General features: G+C 38.4%; 3 protein-coding genes across 3 annotated transcripts in view; 2 read left to right on the forward strand and 1 right to left on the reverse strand.

Annotated features, from left to right (window-relative positions):
- Nucleotides 1-3117, forward strand: part of dars1 (aspartyl-tRNA synthetase 1) — a 32231-nt gene extending 29114 nt beyond the window's left edge. Inside the window, exons 13-18 of the mRNA XM_031735122.2 lie at nucleotides 722-868; nucleotides 1184-1226; nucleotides 1631-1711; nucleotides 2135-2246; nucleotides 2377-2448; nucleotides 2552-3117. Of these exons, the coding sequence (XP_031590982.1) occupies nucleotides 722-868; nucleotides 1184-1226; nucleotides 1631-1711; nucleotides 2135-2246; nucleotides 2377-2448; nucleotides 2552-2643 (547 nt within the window). The 3' untranslated portion in view covers nucleotides 2644-3117. The remainder of the gene's footprint in view (nucleotides 1-721; nucleotides 869-1183; nucleotides 1227-1630; nucleotides 1712-2134; nucleotides 2247-2376; nucleotides 2449-2551) is intronic.
- Nucleotides 2911-9903, reverse strand: LOC116316542 (protein lifeguard 3-like). The gene is made up of 13 exons (XM_039599563.1): nucleotides 9787-9903; nucleotides 9189-9357; nucleotides 7093-7362; nucleotides 6922-6989; nucleotides 6767-6831; nucleotides 6610-6663; nucleotides 6443-6493; nucleotides 6292-6331; nucleotides 6059-6096; nucleotides 5858-5945; nucleotides 5411-5506; nucleotides 5223-5276; nucleotides 2911-3580 (listed from the first exon to the last, which is right to left on the reverse strand). Exons 3-13 carry the CDS (start codon nucleotides 7346-7348, stop codon nucleotides 3431-3433), a joined length of 960 nt encoding a protein of 319 aa, XP_039455497.1. The 5' UTR covers nucleotides 7349-7362; nucleotides 9189-9357; nucleotides 9787-9903; the 3' UTR covers nucleotides 2911-3430.
- Nucleotides 9904-9922: 19 nt separating this feature from the next.
- On the forward strand, nucleotides 9923-17934 carry pnkd (PNKD metallo-beta-lactamase domain containing). The gene is made up of 9 exons (XM_031735140.2): nucleotides 9923-10125; nucleotides 10512-10627; nucleotides 10833-10945; nucleotides 11729-11787; nucleotides 12406-12498; nucleotides 12880-13043; nucleotides 14294-14380; nucleotides 14611-14726; nucleotides 16191-17934. Exons 1-9 carry the CDS (start codon nucleotides 9971-9973, stop codon nucleotides 16362-16364), a joined length of 1077 nt encoding a protein of 358 aa, XP_031591000.1. The 5' UTR covers nucleotides 9923-9970; the 3' UTR covers nucleotides 16365-17934.
- The last annotated feature ends 2865 nt before the right edge of the window (nucleotides 17935-20799 follow it).

The raw sequence follows: 20799 nt of genomic DNA on the forward strand, positions 1-20799 counted from the left end.
GTGCATACTCCACAACGTGCCAAGTTATGCCAAGTTTTTTGGCTAATAGCTCTTTAGGAATCACCTTTTTAGTGCAAAATTACCCTTTTATGCCCATCAAACTGTGTGATCGTTGTCATTTTTTGTAGATTAAACTAAAAACAGTGGAAAAAATGGAGGGGGGTTGCATCAGGCTAACAAAGTGCACAAAGATACAATTTAGATTGGTTCTTTGCTAAGTTGTCTGTTATGTTTATACACAACACTGGTTGGTCCTTTGAGTTGGGAGGCTTTTTGTACGTTAATTATTTATGGGTCAGTGTTTTATTCACGGGTCAGTCATTTTAAGTCCAGCTACAACCACTGGACATAAAATGAGAGAATAAACCATCAATGTCCACAGAAAAACTTTGAAAGTGGTTCAGAAAACCTGGAGAACCATTACCCAATACCACTCTAAAGCTTTTTAAGACAGCATGTCTCCTTGGAAGCAAAATATGAAGAAATCAGGGGCGATCCGACCCTTTTTCACAGTAACATGTGTAACAAGTATTTTTTGCATAGACATAAATCACCATTACAACCAATCACGATTGTAAAACTAAACTTAGTGTATGTGAAGTTTTATGTTTGGGTTAAAAAATTAGTGGTTTGGGGAAATTTCGCAGGAAAATGAATTAAAGTTAGCGTCATATCCTCTGAACTCTCTGGAAACTCAACCATGCATGTGCCTCTGCGTCAGCTTCCAGACAGAGATCCAGACGGTGAATAAGCAGTTCCCGAGTGAGCCTTTCAAATTCCTGGAGCCGACTCTGAGGCTGGAGTACACCGAGGCCGTGGCCATGCTGCGTGAGGCCGGGGTCGAAATGGGTGACGAGGATGACCTCAGGTTAGAATACATCACACAGCCTTTTCCCCACAACCAACTCATCTTGTCAGATGATTTCTTTTGATAAAAGCAGAAGTAAATTGTAACATGTGTTTAATAGAGGATGTGAAAGGTCAGATCAGTAACTCAGCATTTAAGTAATCCTTGTGATCAAAGCTGTAATCTGCAGTACAGTTGGAGCAGTGACGTTAAAAAAAGTCTGAGAAATTATAACTGTAGATGATTCACTGATTACAATCAGTTTAAGTAATATTTTCACAATGTGAGATGCGTCTGTCTTTATTAAACTCAATGTATTTTTTTGTTGTTTTGTAGTACACCCAATGAGAAGCTGCTTGGCCGCCTCGTCAAGGAAAAGGTTTGTTTTCAAATGTGATTCACTCATTGGATGTCAGACTGTAAAAATATGAACGTGACATGACCCAACACTGGATCACGTAGCCTTTATGTATGAAGGTCAGATAAAAACACAAGTGATTTTTAAAAGTAGTAAAAAGCCAGTTTGGATATTAGAACTCCAGAATTTGTATATATGAGCTGTTAGTCTTCTTCAGATGACCTCCTTCAGTAAAAGTCAATCACCTCAAGCTGCTTTATGCTGTAAGATAAAGACTCTACAGTATCCTGAAGAAGTATTTTATTATTCAAGCTCACAGTTGCATCACATAAATAAAGAAGAGGATACGTGTGTGTCTCTATTAATCCCTTTGTATGCAGTTATTGACTCTCACTCCTCTTTTTTTTTTTTTCCCCTCTCCACAGTATGATACTGACTTCTATGTGCTTGATAAGTACCCGCTGGCTGTTAGGCCGTTTTACACAATGCCTGATCCAAGCAACCCTGTAAGTCTTTCACTCACACATCAAACATACCAGACACACCAGCCTCTTAAATTTGCGCTGTGGCTCCTGTGGAAAACGTAATGCTTTTTTTTTTCTTTTCTTGATATTGTCCCGACAAGTCAAGAAAAAACATCAGCATCCATGAGCAATGCCACAAAGTGCCAATTTACTACATTTTTTATGCTACCTGTGTAAATTTCAATTGCCAGACTGATATTTCTGTTAAAATTTGGATTTAAAAAATGAATACTGTTTCATTTCATTATCTGTCATAAACATTGTTGTTACCCAAGTTTTTTCTGCCAGTGTTACCTTGTCTGGTTGACTTTAATTTCCCTCCTTTCTTTCTTTCTTTTTAACCCCTCCATTCATCATCAGATGTGAGAAAAACATGATTTCTGAGTTTGTTTTATTTTTGTCTAGAAATACTCCAACTCTTATGACATGTTCATGAGAGGAGAAGAGATTCTCTCCGGAGCTCAGAGAGTCCACGATGCTCAGCTGCTGACAGAAAGAGCCATCCACCATCAGATTGGTAAGAAAAAGAGATGTTTCCGTTTCTTTTTGAGGAGCATTGAGTGAAATTCAAATGATTTGTCTCCCTCTGTTGGCAACCAGCGGAACAACACTAGAAAATTTTGAGCCTCTGTTTGTTTGTTGTACAGATCTGGAGAAGATCAAGGCATACATTGACTCCTTCCGGTATGGAGCTCCCCCACATGGCGGCGGAGGCATTGGTAAGAAATATGTTTTGTCGGGGGAACTACAGGAATGATTTTTGTTTTTGTTTTGTTTTTTTTGTAAGAATAAAAAAACTGATAAAGATGTCATCCTTCACAGGCCTGGAGAGGGTCTGCATGCTCTACCTGGGTCTCCACAACGTCCGACAGACCTCCATGTTCCCACGTGACCCCAAGCGCCTGACACCTTAAACCTTCCAGTGTGGACGACACATAAATGCTGGTGACGGGAAACAATACTAATCCACAATCAAGAAAGGGAGAGCATATATAGGAGCTAATGCCACCCTAGAACTGTTAACGTGTTACTGTAATTAACCACCGACATGAGTGAAGAAAGCAGTTATAACAGTAAGGTATAATTTATTGATCGGTGTGCATCGTTTTCTAACAACAACAAATAACAGAAACATTAAAGAGAACAAAGGAAATGGCCAGTGATTCAAGAAGACAACTCTATTTTTTTTTTTTAATCGGTGAGTCAGTGTTTTCTGGGCTTTCTCTTTGGAAAAATTAAAAGTACATAACAAACAGATCTTAGACCTTCTTACTACCAGCACAGATGTTTGACTAATGATTGTGGTGTCCAGCAGTATGCCTCCAACTACACATGTTTTGTAAGTCTAAGCACTGATGATAATAAAAACAAATGTGTTGATCTGTAAATGGCTTTGTTCCCTTTTTTGGAGGCAGAAACACTTTGTTAATGAGGAGGTTTGATCGAAGTAATAGTTGAGAGTACTACACTCCTTAACGTGCACATAAATATTAAAATGCAGCTAAATAAATGTGCAAGGCTTAAGCAGCTCTCTTCCTTTACACGAGATAAGTGTAAGCTTTGCGGCTGCAGTCCTGCTACATACAGCGCAACAAAGAAAGTGCTTGAGTGTTACTGATGTAGAGAAAATAATTAACAATCTTTCTGACAGTTTGCTGTGTGTCTGCCAGCAAATACAATATACAAACTCCAACCGCTGGCTCATTCAGTCGCAGCTCCGCTGACTTGAAGGATGAAGAGGAAGATGTGAACAATATCAACATAGAGAGAAAGCGCTCCATAGATGTACTCCTCTGGGCTGATGGCCAACTCCCGATTTCCAATAAGAAGTTGGGTGTTGTACACTAAAAACTAATATAGGTGAAGAAAAGGAAAGAGGAAAATTGACATAGAAACATGAATACAAGGAAAAATGCTGCAACATTTCTAACCTTTTGTCATGTTTGTGACCATTAATTAAAACTTTTGGTTTGTGGGCTGTTACGTGTCACTCGCTATAACCACCAAGAAAATTTACATCCTGTATTCTGGGAGGCTACAACTATACTAATGGCTTTGTGATTCTGTACTTACCATGTGGTTTAGTTTAATCCTTTTCGTGTGTTGCTGTGTTCATATTTACTCATTAACACAAAATTCCAAATATAGCTGAGACTGACAGGAATGGCAAACAAAGGCTAAGATAAAAAGTTTGGGTAAATTATATTTTGAATATAATGGTATAAAAGCAAAGGTCAGACAATTCCCAGCATTATGGGAAAACCACATTAAGAGGTGCTATAACATGTATACAGTGAGATTACCTGTAAAAAAAAAAAAAACCTATTGAGACAATGAATGTGGAACTCATGTTTGTAACAGGAAATGATAAAATGTCCCCCAAAAAAGCCCAATTCACTTTATACACTGCGCAAAAAATTAAAGGAACACTTGAACATCATAGTTGGAACTTCAGGAATATCAGTCTGTTCAATTAGGGAAAATTGTGATTTTACCTCTTTTACTAAAGAAAGCATGTGACAGAGGTGAAAGGGAGAGGAGACACCACAATGAATGTTAGCTTCTTGCAACATCATCTGTGAAAAGAACACTGTGCTAGTGGTGAACCTGCCAGCTGAGCTACACAATGCTGGTTTCTGACCACAGAGCCCACTAAGAACACTGAGCCTTCATCCCATGCTCAAGGAGTCTCTTGATGACATTATGGTTGTAAACATGCACAATAAACCTGGTTGAGGTCACTTTGTAGGGCTCTGGCAGTGCTGCTCGTGTAACGGGCCTGTTGACATAGCAAACCTGTGCCTTACTGAAGGAGCTGAGCAACCTGTGGAGGCTGCAGATGCTGTCTCAAAACCTTCCCTTTCTGGAGGTTGTCTTGTTGTTGCCTCTCCAGTGCTACTGTTATCACCTTTTTATTGGATTCACAATGGTTTATGCTTTCTACCTGGACATACTGATATCTCTGAAGTTAACAGACTTTGTGTTAAACTGAAGATTGAGTGTTCCCTTCTTTTTTTCTTTTAAGCAGTGCAGTTTTTGCAGTTATCCTGTCTGGACTAAAGTAGCAGACAGAATGACTAATATCTCTGCTACAATGCCTGCGGCATCGTTAAAAATATCAAAACGCAGTGGAAAAGTTTCCATGACATGTACTGATCATGTCCATTTTGGAATTTTGGACATGCTGGAGCTTCTTCCTTTGGCATCACTCCTAGACTAAAACTTGATTTAACGAAAGGCAAATCCCAAAAAACATGTCAGCTGGCACGACACTTCCATAGATCTAAGGTGAAAAAAGCTTTTATTTGATAGACCAATCAAAATCAAGACAAATACGATGATGAATAGTAGATTATCACCACATTATTTAGGGCTCCCTAATAGCTATGTATTGGGGGTGTAAGGACTGCTAATGCCTCACTTGCTTTTCAACAACAGACTCATAATACCAAGAAGAAATACTCGGTCTAAATTTGTGTCAGTGTGGACTCACCAGAGTGTAAACGATGGCTCCAATTGCAGCGTAGAGCATGTGCAGCCAGGGGACCTGTTGAGTGACATAAGAAAGGCTCCTGAATGTGAAATCAGTCACACAGATACACCCTTGGGAGCTGCTGTTCCTCACGCAGAGAAACACGAGTAGACAGAATAAATTAAATGACTTGACCAGAGCAGGCTCACATATTGGAAGGAGAGGACGATGGCTGTAACAATCCCAATGATCATGAGCAGAACGGCCGCAATGCAGAGGAGTCCCCCGCAGGAGGTGAAGTCCACCTGTGATGAGAAACAAGTCATTAAGGGGATGAAAGCGAAGCTGATATGCTTCAAGCTACATGAAAGAGCAGTGAGACTATTGTGAAAGAATAAGGTGAAAGAGAAATGTATGTGTGTGCGTGTGTGAAATGTGTCTTGTAGAAGCCAAAAATGTAACTTGTGTATCTCGAGTTGCATCAGACAGAGAAGTTGGATTCGCATCTTATCCCAAAATGTTATAAATATTTAAAGGATTTCAGTGCCCCCATTGTAATGCAAGACAAAGGAGTTCTTTTACACCGACAACAAAGACATCCTCTGACAAGCCACAGGCTACTGAGCTACAGCGAGACAGTTTACATCTCCGTGTACCTTAGTTTGGAAGCAGAAGACTGTCACAGCTATACAGACTAATGCTGTTACTCCCATGGCGATAAACACTGCTTTGGTTCCATAATAGCTGTAAAGGATACATGTAGCGATTAAAACAAAACTAAAAAAAGGCACATATATACCATCAGGATCAAAATGTGCTGTTTTGAGCTGTTGCCTGAATAAAGCCAATAAACAAACCTTGAAATTGCTCCAGCCATGTAAGACAAGGCAAGAGTCTGCAAGATCAAACATGAATACAACGTGTCTTAAATGTCAGAGCGAGTTTTAGCACTTTTTAAAGATCTCTTTTTTCTACTGACTTTACTTTTTCAGTCTTCAGCACCTCACACTATGTTAGTTCTGCGCATATGTATCTCCTGCGGCATTACCAGTGTCAATGTCTGACCCTCAGTCTAATAAACAACACTTACAAATACTCCAAGCAGCACAAGATTCCATGGAAAACGCCTCCTAAAAAGTACAGAAACCACAAACATCACTGTTTCTGAATATTTTAATAAGCCATAATAATAGCAATAATAAAACAACTTTATTTTTTCCAACTTATTTGGCCTTGCTTACCTCGGCTCTTTGCAGCAGACGAGAATGCAGTAAACCACAAAGTAAACCACACTATGGAGAGATTCACCACTGTGATTATTATCATATACATCATATTGTTCACATGTTTTTTATCAATTGATTTAACTGCACTAAAACTGTGCTGTTGTTTCTTAAAGGTAACTCACAAAGATGCCCAGTAGATGCCAGGGTAACTGATGACAAACATCCTCACTGGGTCACTGTGAAAGCAGATACATGGCGTCACCAAAGAGCAGACTGTGTCTCTTACCCTTCACCAGATACATTAAGTGGCTCGATGGATGTACAAATGGGGAAACTTACACAAACGTAAAGACAGCAACAACTGAGAAGGTGACAGCAAGCTGTGCTGATAAAATTAAGTAAACCTGTCCACAAAAAAAAGAAAGAAAGATCAGAGCAGCATGATTGTCACTGGCACACAGAGCAAGTTAAGACACACAGTCACAAACCCTTACTTTTCTGATGAAGGCATGCCGAACAGATGTGCTTTCCCACTGGGTGCTGAGAAAATCCTCCATCTCTCCTGCAGAATTTGGAATAGCCAAGTGGTAATTTATCCTTGTTACACCTAATCTAAATATATTGCAGGGTGTGATTACTTCAAGACTGTGCCACTCGCTCAGAACCTGGGTTGGAGGCAGGCAGTCCAGCAGACAGAGTCGGTATTGTGGTGGGCATCCCAGATGGAGGAAAGCCAGGGCCTTGACACATGCTGGCCGGTGGGTAGACACCCCCTTGGCCCCAGTAGCCAGGACTGGGACTGTAAGATGGAGGTGGGGGAAGAGGAGAGACATGCTGTGGCAGGTAGGGGAAGTTATCATACTTAGGATGATGCAGTGCTTCCTCGTAGGGGGGAGGACTGTCAATTTTAGATGTCATCATTTTTCTGGACTACCCTAAAGACAGGATGAGTGGTACAAAGCTACATCAGACTTATATCTTTTCAGTATCCACTAGTTATTGCTGACTTTCCATTGTCACAATTACAAAATAAAATCTTCTTACTATATTACATTGTAAATCACAGTATGTTGCATTGCTTAATTCTGTGGTATTATTTCCTGGAAAGTATGTGGTCACCCTAGTTTCAGAAAGGGTGATCACACAAGTCCCTCCTTGTGCACAGCATTATTATCTGTTTTTCTGTGTTTCACATGTGATTCTCAGAAATCAGCACCGAATAACAGATTTCTAAAGTCTGGCTCGTATCCAGTGGCTGTAAAGAAAATAGGAAAGGCTGTCTCTACAGGACCTCCTGGTGGCCTCGGGGTCGTTTTGGCTTGCTGTGAACTTTCAGCTAGTTTAAGCACCACGCAGGAACCACGCAAATCTACCACATCAAAGACATGCAAAACTATGCGCATGTCGCTCTGTCTGTGTCTCTCAGCAAGGCAGGCAACATGAACCAGATAACGTTAGACACGTCGAACAGATGAAAAGGAATGGTGGAGGAAAGAGGAAGGGAATAAAAAAGAGATAGCAGGTAAATGCTGAAAAATAAGTGGCAGTCAGGAGCAGGAACATGTGCATATGTGTTATTTTGATACTTTTGCACAATTCTTGAGTACAAAAACCTCTCACTGTGCAAAAAGCTCACTGTGTCGCCCTCTTTTGTTTAAAAACTGTATTAGGTAAAGGTATCATTCCATATTTCTGGCTTTGTACATGTGTATGTGGTGTATGTGTGGAAGAGTTTCCCTGTTGCAGCCACAGCCATGTCAGATTTTTGAAAACTTGGAACTCACAATAATAAATTACATTTAAATTTAACATTAAAAATGTAATTTTGTTATCATGCTGTATATCTGTATGTACTGTAACACTGCAGACACCCTTGGTCTCCTTACACTTGTACTTTAAGTGTGAGTCACTTGCTAATTAAAAATTAATTTGACTACTATAAATATTTCAAATTAAAGTGAGCACGTTTGTTCGTGATAACTGGGCCACATATAATGAAAGTGCAATATTTTGAGGGGCTGAAAAAAGGAGGTGTGGTTAGCTGGGAAAGTTAGCAGTCTGGTGCTGTTGCAATAACAAAGATGAGATAATGTCCCAGCTTGAATTATGGTTTCACTCAGCTCTTGGTTGTAATTCAACATATAGTTTCACAAGACACATTCAAACAGCTTAAACATTATTGTGTCTGGAAGCCACAGTCATGCCATGTGTTCACATTTATTGCTTGATAAAATATAGGAAGGGTCACGCAAAGTATAAGAGTAGAAACCAATGACTGTAATTCTGTTTCATTTAAGAATGAAGTATATGTGGACACTTGGAGGCCAAGGAAAGTTCCCCCATCTAAAGTTATGATTTTTCTTCTTTCAATATGCAATCCTGAGCTCACCTTCAGTTTCATTTATTCTATTAAAGCACCTGTAAGAGCAGTCGAAGCCCTCCGCAGCACCTCACCGGTCTGAAAATGCCAGACTGCATATATTTTTCTTTTTGTATATAGTCTAGTCAGATTGATTGCTTATGAAAATAAGTACTGTACTTTTAAGAATTTTTATGATAGAAAGAGAGAAGAAAGCAAGCATACTGCCGCATGTGAACAGGAAATTAAGCCTGTGTTATTTTTAAAACCCAGCCATAAATTATATACAAATTTTATAACACTACAACACTGCACTCAAGTAATCTCTTTGACCCACTTTTGGTTTACTATGATCTGGTCACCCAGAAAACAAATGAAAACAAAGCAGAAAAGGTTACTTACCTTGTGGCTTGCGCCTGAGATGGGTGAACTGTGTCCTTCAGTCCTGCCTTGGGGATTTGCAGCTGTGCACCACAGGAGGATGTCATCCTTTGTAACTGGATATGCAGGCTGAAACTCACACTGTTAGTGCTGCTCTCAGAAAGAGGAGACTGGTTACTCATGTCGCCTCCTGTTTAAAAATACCAATATTACCAAAACACAAACTACTGGTTGTACCTCCCTCTACAATTAGTTAAATGCCAATGCTTTCTTGTTACCTAGTCAGTTTTGACATTTTGTCTAGGGGTAATTATAAGTGATAATTATATGTGAATGTATTTTTCTTGAATTAGAAAAAAATATTAGAATTAACCTACAATACAGTTATAACAACAGACAGATAATTATTCAACATTTACATCGGAAGGAAATCTTCCGGCGTAAATGTTGAATTTTCTAAAAACAGAAATCCCCATTTTATGTGTTTCTTGAAGCAAAGTGGATTTGGATGTAAAACAGGGAAAAACACTGAGTATTATTGCTAGTTCATATGCATGTTAAAGTTTAACTGACAGACTGTCAAAACCCTGTTTTTTAATTTAATTTAATTTCTACTTACTAAGTAGTTCTGCTGCCTAAACCTAAGCAAAATGTGATGGGAAAATTGTATAATGAAAATATACAGAAAAAATTATAATATACTCGGTTTTAATACACAAAAGAAAACGCCAACACGAGAAATCAGGTGTCGGGGACTGCTGTGACGTGTCACTAGATACGTCATTACGTTCCGCTCAGAGGCTATGGCGCTTCCTGACTGGATAATAACACTGGTAGCCACTTCATCCTTCATCTGTTTTTGTTTGTGCCTTCGCTACAGACGGACAGGACAGGTGTTTTGGAGAAAATTGTTCAGCAAGATAATGGCCCGAACGGAGAAGCCCTTGTTCCGAATAGCGTGAGTATGGCGCCACTTTCCTTGGCGACAGGGATTTCTGTCGTTTCCTTGGCGATTCTCTTGGCGTAGCTTAGCAACATCTAGCCATTTTTATGTGCCATAGATTTATCCTACGTAATTTAATTTAGACAAGACAATGTGAAAAGTGCAGCTGTTGGTATTCTGCTGTGAGGCTCTTCTTCTCGCGATAATGGCATTTTTTTTCATCAGCATATGCTGCAGTGGCTTCAACTTTATTTTATGAGACGTTGTTTGCATACCAACCATTTAAGTTACGTCAATTGTGCTCATTCAACAAACCAAAGAAATGACAGTAACTGCATGGCGGGGTTAATGATGTTAACAGCTTTTACTATCGGGACATAACATTTCCAATTGTCTCCCAGGTACACACTCTACACTAAGACCAGACTTGGCTACATGTACTACAAACGGCAAATGCGGAAAGCTCGTGAAAATTACCCTGGAGGGCATTCAACTACAGATCCCGTGGAGTTCAGTGGTATATGCAACAATTACTGGTTTAACTGGGTGACACTGGGCCAGACAATGCCTTGCTGTCACACGCTGTACATACCATAGAAGCAATTGTTATTACTATCAATACAAAATTCTAGCATTTGTTTCATTAAAGATGGATATTTTTTATTAGTGCGTGTTTAATGTTGTCCCGAATAATTATTATGTCATTTCTTTCTTGCCCACAGGTGTTAAAATAATTCCTATCTCTGTGCTCTCTGACAACTACAGCTACCTTATCATTGACAGAGCCTCGAGCATCGCAGTCGTTGTAGACCCTGCAGACCCTCAGACAGTTCAGGTGAGTGCCTCTGATGTCACTTATGTGTCTTTGAATGGGTTAATAGATTTAGGCTATTGCGCTGAAAACAGCAATCAGTAACTGTGTAGTTAGTTCCAAGGGAAAAGTTTTTTTTTTCTTCAGAACATGTTGCTGCAGAGAAGTCAGGACATGCCAGATATTGCCTGATATTAGTGAAACATGATTGCTTTGCTTCTAGTTCAGCATTATTTTGTATATGTACCACAACTCTGAAGATCCTTTAAGGTATTATATGAAATGTATAATATCCAGTATTAAGATATTTAAGATAACGTAACATTTTTTAGGGGAGCTGGAATAATACTATTAAAGTGTGATGATTGTCATTCAGTTCAAAGTCAGTTTAGTAACACGTACAGGACATAGATGGGGTTAAAATGTATAAATAGTGTGAGTTACAAACAATATATGAAAGCCTGTAATTATTGCTGTATTTATAAAAGTATGAGGTGTGTAAACAAAAAATATGAGTTGTTGAGAGCTTGATTGTAATTGTAGGGCTCAATGACATTAGAGCCTCTCTCTCTTACAGCTGGTATCTCTGCACTGTCATTTTTCTGCTACCTTACAACCATGTGTTTTACTTCAGCTGCAGCTGTTGACTGTCAGTAGCCAGCTGTTGTGAATGAGTGTGTTTTGTATCCATGATATCTCTCCTTATTAAATACACAAGTATAATAACGCTGTGATGTGTCATGAATCTGAAGTGTTGACTGAAGGTTTTACCAACACCCGATTTATTTTTATTTTTTTTAATTTCAGGCAGTCCTCGAGGCAGAAGGAGTAATGTTAGAAGCAATACTGTGTACACACAAGCACTGGTGAGTTTCATGTAATTTGCATGTATAAAAGGAGTAGGGGGGAAGATTGTACAGCATAGTATTGTGATATTTTACGTAGCAATATTAAATTGATACAGGGACACCAAATATTGATATTTTATTTTGGAAATACTACGAACAAGAGGGCTTATCTCACCTTATAAGAGGCAACCTTTCTGCAAACAGATGCAGTCTGACTTGGACTGAGTAGAATTTCTATGAGAGAGATTGTAAATGTATAAATGCAGAGAGATTGCCAACATCTTGCCATCAATCTCAACAAGTCTTTATTAATGATTACAACTTGAAGGGACTTAAACTCAGTGGGCTGCCAGCTCATTGTATTCTGGTTATATTCCTATAGAAAAGGAAGGTTGATCAGTGCAAATATAATAGTTTAATGTGGCTATTAACTATTTATCACAGTAAATTGCTGCAAATATTGGAGATTAAAAGAATGCCATGCATTTGTATGTATAGACATTTTCCCCACATTTTGAAAGTCCTGCCTTCAGTTTGATTAAAATAAACAATCTGTTTAAAAAAGGTACTTTGTATCTGTAATGTGTGGATATTGTCTAAATTGCTGCGTGAACCTTCTTTGTGATCCGTGTACAGGGACCACAGTGGGGGAAACAAAGGGTTGAAAAGGCTGCACAGCTCATGCCGAGTTTATGGAAATGCGGCTGATAACATTCCTGGCCTCACGCAGTAAGTCCCAGCTTGCACAGTATAGCACACTGACTCGCTTTGAATCATTCTTACTGTACTAAGTCCTGTTTTCTTCCCTCTGTCAGTAGTCGTAGCAGCTGACTTCACACTAAATTATCGTGGTTTGAGTGACTGTCCTGTTATGTGTGAGTGGTTGTAGGGGTTATTTTAGGACTTCCAAACCACCAGACTAAAGATTTTTTTTCCTAATAATATTAAAATAATATGGGAAAGTAATAGTTTTTGCCCCTTTTGCTCAACTGGTACATTTCAAAAATAGACATCTATTTCGGTTATTTTTAATCTTTTAATTTTCAGTAAAAATCAGCAACTCCACACTTCTTGGTTTAGGTTTTTTCATTACTTTTTTTTTCCTTCCAGCCCGCTTTCACACAATGACTCGGTAACAGTTGGGCGTTTGCACTTTAAGGCCCTCTTTACCCCTGGACACACAGTAGGCCACATGATCTACCTCTTGGATGGTCAAACGGTCGGTGCCCCCTCCAGCCTCTTCTCTGGTGACCTGGTGTTTCTCTCAGGATGTGGTAAGTTATGCAGAAAACCAGATCAAGAAGGATTTTTTTTTCAGAGTTACTGAAAATGCAGGATGAAATAGTTTGTTTAATGTGGAGTCATTCTACATGTAACGCAAGCTCTGGGTTTTACTGGCTCAAAATTGTTCTCTACAGGGAGTGACTATGCATGCAAGCACAATTTGTCTGCACGTGTTACCTTAACAGAAGTCTATGCAGTGCCCTCTTATTCCTGGCCATTTGATAATCAAAGTATATGTTATGCTTGAGTAAATGCAACTTAAAAAAACACTGGTGTGGCATTTTTAGAGTTTTTGTAGGCTTTTTTTTCTATACTGTAAAAATGCTGAAATCTGAGAACCTGATGAGTCTAAACACATAATAATAGCTCAAGGTCAGCTAGAAAGCTTAAGTGTGATACAAAGGAAGAGTGATTTTGACTTAATTGTTCTATGTGATATATATAAAAAAAACTATGTGTCATCAGTGTTTCAATCAGTGCAATTATAAAAAGGACCTTTGACCTGATGCCTTTTCTGCATTCATATCTGTCATTATCGGTTCACATGCAGATTACCTCATTTAGATGCAAGTTTAACATTGCTAATGCAAGTCAGCACCATCTTAACTGAATACTGCTGCATGCAAATTACACCTTTTCATATTTCATTGGAAATGCTGATTAAATTTCCCTTGCATAACTTAATGTAACATAGTTTTTTTTTTGATAAGACGTGAAATAATTTAATGAGTTGCGTCAAAAAGTACTTCAAATATATACTTAATTATAATATTGTATATTTAGTGGCCTGTTTTGGTTACCTTGTAATGCCAATGGCTTTTTTTTAACATGTTCTTTAATATACAATAGATTTTGTATAGCAATTTAGTGGCTGCCTGGTTTAGCAATTAATACATTTGCTTTATGCACCAAATATTGAGACCAGCAGGAGACACATACCCAGCCCTGGGTAAAATCTACGTGTGGATCCATCTGATGTGATGATCCCTTTGGGAAATAAGAGAGAAGCTGAAAGTATTATACAGAGTTTGTACAGTAGTTTGTGTCTTAATAGCCAGTGGTCATCCTCATGATCTTTGACAAATTGGACATTTTTATCTTCCAACTAACCAATTTAAAAATCTAACTCTAGCAGTAATGAAAATATCCTGGTAATACTAAAGATTACACCATATGAATGCTTCAGGAACCCTGTTTGGAAATTGGAATCTCTTTGTTAACCTGTCTTTATTGTTTCTAGGGAGAATGTTTGAAGGCAGTGCAACAACAATGCTGTCATCTCTGGACACAGTTGGCTCCTTGACTGATGATACTCTTTTATGGCCTGGTAGGAGAATCTTTTCAGTTGTCTGATTCAGTGTCAAAAAAATGATGTTTGTGTGCTGCGGATGAAGTTGTGGTTTTAATGTCTTTGCTTTTAAAAAAGAGTGTTTTATCTATATACAGCCAAACCATAAGAACAGGTTGCATAGGGAATTCTTTGGTTTGTAGGCTTTTAAGTATGGTTATACATGTGCCTGTGATATTTTTCTTGTGTGTCCACTGGCTATCCCGCAGGTCATGAGTATGCAGAAGACAACCTGCTGTTTGCTGCTGAGGTTGAGCCGCACAACACAGCCAGGGAAAACAAATATCAGTGGGTGCTGCAGCAGCGAGGCCAGAAGCTGTGCACGGTGAGAATGATGTATCACCATTGTTATGCCTCTCAAGCGAGCCATCCCAGGATTCATGTTGTCCAACACCTGAAATAAGGGCTTATCAGTTGCGTACAGCGTACGTGCTGACAGCACTCTTGAGTGCACACCGCCCTCTCGCTTTCCCCTCTTCCAGGTTCAGTCGAGTCCATCTGTGATATAGTCTGCAGCAGAGCAAAGGTTTGCTGTTCAGTGAAGTGCCCATCCTGAATTTAGATTAGTTTTTTATCTGTTATCAATACATGCCTCTAAAGGCAGTTTCACAAGATTGGAGCTTCCAGTTGATGATTTCCACTCCCAAAACTTATTGAATGACTATAACGTTTCGTCTGCAGTCTGCATGTTTTGGCTAATTTCAGATTTCACACGTAGTCTTTTTCTTATTTATGTCTCCTGAGTTTGATCTTTGAGTATTATTTATTAAAAAGATCAGATATATAGTACACTAAAAGAAACATGCATGAAAACTGTAAAGTTTTACTTATAACAGAGCTGCCTGAAGGTGATGACTTAAACTTCTGAAACACTGTATCTGTATTTGACCAAATGTATCAGCAGCTGTGGCACTGCTGTGACTCACTCGGTTAAGCGGGTCCTTTGAATAAAAACTAAATGCCATGCGGCGTGGACACCCAAGTTTGCGAATGTGAGAACTTAAGAACGAGTAAAGTAGGATTTTAAAATTGATACCACAGGTGCATCTACTCAAAATCTCGGACAAGAATATCAGTTACCTCGACCTCAAGGTCAAGGTCAGAGGTCAAGTTTTCTAAATATCTTGTGAGCACAATAACTCAAGAAGGAAGTCACCGAGGATTCTCAGCTTCATGCCATAGGTGCAGCTACTAAAAGTCTTGGACAGGTTTAAATCCTGGAGATCTTGACCTCAAAGTCAAAGGTGACCTTTCCTGAAAAGCATCTAGGATTTTCAAATTAAGGTTGATGCATTTGCTAATTCCAGATCTCATTGGCGGATTTTAAACTGTTATTGGTAAGGGATAGAAAGTCTGACTTAACAGATTGTTTTCGGCTTGTCACAGTAGGAACAAACCAAGCATTATTAACAATTAACCAAGTTTTATTCAAGCATCCCTTTGTGCCGTGATGCTGCAAAATGGAAGCAGATGTCTAGGAATCCAGCTTGAGCTTTTCCTGTTGTGATACATGTCTGCTTTATTTAGGTTTATTGCCAAATTAACGTCAGTGTATCCTGGTAACAAATTAGCTGCTGTGTTTCTTAATACTGACGGTGATGCCATCTGCAGAAATGCATTGCCTGTTTTGTGATGGGGAAGGGAGTAACAGAAATCACTTGTTTTATCTTCCATGATAGAAGGCCTTATCAGCTGATTTATTTATTTTTAATCTTTCTGCAAATGATTGACACTGTTTAATCAAGAGCCTTTGAGGTGGGCTGCGTTTTGACGTGCTCTTTATTTCCAGTGTCCCTCCACGATTGGAGATGAGAAGCAGTACAATCCTTTTCTGCGCAGCCACTCTGCAGAGCTCCACCTGGCTCTGGGTGTCCAGCAATTCCAGGAAGAAGACTGGACCCAGTTTAGGGCAAGGGTGCTGGAGGAACTGCGAAAACGCAAAGACCTCTACAACAGGAGATAGTACTACCAAGACATCCACTAAACTTTAGGGAACAGAAGATTGAGCTCAGCTGCACCAGGCGTTGGTACAAAAGCAGCTATTTGCAGGTGAAAGCTAATAATAAACTGATCTCTAAAGGTACTGTAGAAACAGTTTGATCTATTCTCTCAATATTAAGGGGCATTAAGTAGTTTCTGACCTGTAGGCCTGTAGCCAGGATGGTAACCACAACTTCGTTATTACATAATACTCATTAATAGTTCTGTTACCTCTCCAAATGCTGTAAACTACAGTCATTTTTTTGTTCATGGGAAGAGCAGTGCTTTTGTCTTTACTTTTAACATAGGATGTAAATAATATTGTTTTGCATTACTAGAGCATAGACATTTTTTTCTTATTGAGGTTTTTTTGAAACACAGGGTGATAACAATGCACTACACTGAACCGTTAACATGTTAGGTACTGATTTGTTTACTCAATAGTAGTTTTTAGAACAAGTAACAAATTGTATTTAAAAGGTTTCTGAGACAATCTTTGGTACACACGCTGTATTTGTTACCCTGGTTTCAGACTTACAGTGATGCTGAAGGGTAATTATGTTCTCCCCAAAGACTGACAGTTTGGGATTTGAGTATTTGACTGGGAATATTTGATATTGTGATTTCAACATATTCACCAAATTAATGCTAGGATTCATTTAATAAATCGCAAAGGCACTTTGCTGTTGGTACCTTGTGTCAAAGTGAGCACAATGTGACAAAAAAAAGTCTGTACATTAATTTTTTTTTAATAATAAATCAGTTTATTAATGCTGATTTTTTTTTTTAGTTTGACTTAAACAAACATTCATTCTTTGCAATGGTTGTGTTTGGGCTACTTGTACTGTTAGTTTTTTATTTTTTATTTTTTTTTTTGGTTTGATTTCCTCAACAATTCATACATTATAGTTCATGTTATAATTGATGTGAAGAACGTAAACAAGTGGGCCAAAGACAAAAATGTATATTTTCTTGAACAGATCTCTATTGTGCCTGTGAGCAAATGATTTTTTGTGAACTTCTTGTTATCATTTTAAATTTGTTCACTCCCTGAATGTGAACTACAAAATATGTGAAGGATCTAACTGGTACTTAACTGTAATAAGACATGACTGAATTCATGTTGAAGGGACGGTTGAATTAAGACTGCATTTATAATGTGACTGTGGCAAAATAAATATTGTTTTTTGTTTTGGTGTTTTTGACCAATTAAAACCTTTGGAATGCAAAATTTATCTTTTTTTTTTTCTTTTCTTTTCTTGTTTTGGTTTGTTGGGTTGTTCGTTTGTTTGTTTGGTTGTTCGTTTGTTTGTTTGTTCGTTCGTTCGTTTTAACTGTATCGGATGATTTTCATGATGTGACTACTCTCAGCTTCTGCTAAATTGTTGCTTTTTTGGATTGCTTCATGTTCAGAAAACAGACCCAAACTTATTAAGCTTCCCCTTTATCGCGTCTCTCTCGTAGTCAAACTGTCATCGCTCTGCTATTAGCTCATCTTGCCAAAGGACTGTCCTTCCACAAGTCACAATAATTACTACTTCTATAGTATTGATCAGAATTTAATCAAACTTACCCACAATAATCATCTAATGGGTCTTCACCAAAATTGTGCTCAAGGACACTTATCATTTTTATAGGCACTTGTCCATGCTCACAGTATAACCTTCATGCATACTTCTTCCAGTCTCATAATATGTTTGCTTCTGATGTCTTGAACAGTAATCAATTTAAATCATATTTATCAGTCATTAACGTGTTCATGAACTTCATGAAGGGCCAAGTGTTGTGAAAGTTTGAAAGTATTGCTTTGCCACATGTGTTGCATACCACTCGTATCCCGTTAGACCGCAATGATCCTTATTGGTCGTGATAGTGGCAGGAATCGTCCCATTGTTTTACTCCCATATTCATAGATATTTCATGTTATTACTAGAGCAGCTACAGTCACGGTCTGGTCACATGGTCACTCCTCACAGTCTTTAGCATTTTAAAGTCTGTGACTGTGAGTGGAAAGTCACGTGACTGTACCCATCGATAAAGTGAGTTTTTTCCAGTTCTACCAGCTCTTCTCCATAGATTCAGTATTTTCATGCCACTGAAGTTCACATTTAAATAGTGAATCGGGTCTAAGACATTATGCAAAGATTGCCAAGCATCTTTTGGTCCTCATGTTGGTTGTTTGTAAAAACAAATTAGCCTAAAACTGATGTTAATTCGGACTTATTTAAAATTGTGCACAAAAACAGGTGTGTTACAGCAGCTGAGCTAAAAAGAAACTTTGACGTACAGTTTTTATGATCTAATCTTGCTGGAATTTAAACATGAAATTTCATAAGGGATTTGACTAGATTAGGATTTTATAAGAACATTTGATAGCAAAAAATGTGACAATACAGTGGAGAAAACAGTCCTCTTTTGCACATTTTGTTTTCCTTCTTTGTGTTGTTTTTTTTTTTGTACAAAGGAAGTATAACGCAGTTTCTGTCTATGTGCAGAGGGCCAAAATGAAAAAGAAATAAATCTTTAAACTTTTGAGGGGGTTTGAAAGCGCTTCAGATTTCTGTGTTGCTCCTCCAGAAAAGCCTGTACCAGAGCACATTGTCCCTTGGTGATTGTTGACTAAAATGTTATTCTGTTTGTTTGATGCAGACTTGCACCTTATTTGCATATGTTTGAGTTATGAATACTACCACATGGGAGACTGTTTTACTTCAGGTTATGTTTTAATGAGTAAGCATGAAAGTAAACTCTTCTATTAGAGCTATGTAAGTGTTGTCTTTGCAAGCATTCAAAACTGACAGCTGAGCTCTTTTCCCCACTGCTAGAACTTCCCTCAACTGAAATAAGGGAATAACCTACTTTGTGTGGATGCAAGAGATGTTCTAAAAAAGGAATAGACGAACAGTAATAAAATATTACAGCAGGCTGTAGGATTACAATCCAGTAGTTTTTGTAATAACCAGATTTTATACTCTGTTTGTTTTTTGTTTTTTACAAAGGTAGAACTGGATTTATTAGAACTAAAACAAGAGCTATAATACAGTGCAAGTGAGAAGTGGTAAACTGTGGCACATTACAGGTTTAGGATTAAGTATAATCAGTTAATATTGTGGGAGTTTATCACACAATCAAAGGAAAAACCTGCCTGCCAACCGGTCTCCTTTTATGTTGGGTTCACTGTGAATAGAGTTATTCTGACAGATCACCTTGATCCCATCTATCCTGATGGGAGTGATCTCTTTCAGGATTACAGTTCCCTCCATCCATAAGGTTTGTGGTGTATGAAAATGACGCGTCCTTTGTAGTCAGTACATCTCAGCCCAGTTTAAACCCTGTAGATTTTATATTAGCAAATCTCTCTCACCATCATCAAAACAGTGAATGACAGAATATCTTTTTTAAGGACGGCTTTGCGTTGATCCTGCTGAGACCATACTAAGACACTTTATATGGTTTTATGGGTTTTTTCTTTGTGACCCAGTTGTAAATGTGCATTACATGGTTTGATTGATGTTTACAAAAGGACCATAACAGGCATGTTTTGTTGGTTTTCTTAAGGGTGCAGTGGTGTTAGCGACCCATGCACAAAGCCTGTATAATTATTATCGAAGGTTTTTATGTTTCAGGCCTGAAATTTTTTATTTCAGGGCAAATAAAGTTCTACCCTTAAGAGCTCTTCTCTCTTTGATGTTAGTTTTATTGACAATTAGTTACAAATAGAACAGGTATCACTTAATGACTGCTCTATCTATCTACTGCAGTAATCAAAGATATATCAGGCCCAGGTCTTCATAATCTTATTTTCTCACTAAAGAAGGTAATTTAGAATGTTTTCACAACATGGTTGCTAAACCCTTCAAGACTACATATCGTATAATGTGGTATGGGGTTTAGCTCAGGACGTAGAACATGTTATCTACTAATCAGGAGGTTGGTAGTTCAATGACTTGATCAAAGGGTGGCTGTTTGAAGGGTGGCTGATCCAGTCTGCATGCCAAAGTATCCATGGGCAAGATACTGAATACCAAGTTGGAATGTGAAAGTTAGATCGAAAGCACTTAGCTTTAAAAAAAAAAATGTTATGATGTTTGATTTGACAAGAGGTGGAACTGAAGGTTGTACACTTACAGATGCAATGAGTGACCACAATGAAATACATTAGAAATGAATACATCAAAGAGACAGCTCAGGCTGAGTGGTCTGGAGACAAAGTTAAGAGAGACAAGACTGAAGTGGTTTGGACATGGGCAGAGGAGGGAGAGGGGATATATACTGGACAAAGAGTGTTTTAAATTGTGCTGCCAGGCAGGAGGAAAAAAGGAAGACCATAGAAAAGGTTCATGGATGTACTGAAGGACATGCAGAGATTTGGTGTGATAAAAGTGGATGCTCGAGATGGAGGAAGATCCACTGTGACG

The sequence above is a fragment of the Oreochromis aureus genome, linkage group 16, assembly GCF_013358895.1.
Source record: "Oreochromis aureus strain Israel breed Guangdong linkage group 16, ZZ_aureus, whole genome shotgun sequence".
In the NCBI taxonomy this organism is placed as follows: Eukaryota; Metazoa; Chordata; class Actinopteri; order Cichliformes; family Cichlidae; genus Oreochromis; species Oreochromis aureus.

Excerpts from the sequence above, each read along its gene's own strand:
- pnkd (XM_031735140.2), top strand. The coding sequence starts at position 9,971 with ATGGCGCTTCCTGACTGGATAATAACACTGGTAGCCACTTCATCCTTC. Across the intron at positions 10,628-10,832 it reads AGATCCCGTGGAGTTCAGTG|GTGTTAAAATAATTCCTATC; the intron begins GTATATGCAACA and ends TCTTGCCCACAG. Across the intron at positions 11,788-12,405 it reads CTGTGTACACACAAGCACTG|GGACCACAGTGGGGGAAACA; the intron begins GTGAGTTTCATG and ends ATCCGTGTACAG.
- LOC116316542 (XM_039599563.1), bottom strand. The coding sequence starts at position 7,348 with ATGATGACATCTAAAATTGACAGTCCTCCCCCCTACGAGGAAGCACTG. Across the intron at positions 6,332-6,442 it reads GTCTGCTGCAAAGAGCCGAG|GAGGCGTTTTCCATGGAATC; the intron begins GTAAGCAAGGCC and ends TGTACTTTTTAG. Across the intron at positions 6,097-6,291 it reads TTGTGCTGCTTGGAGTATTT|ACTCTTGCCTTGTCTTACAT; the intron begins GTAAGTGTTGTT and ends TTGATCTTGCAG.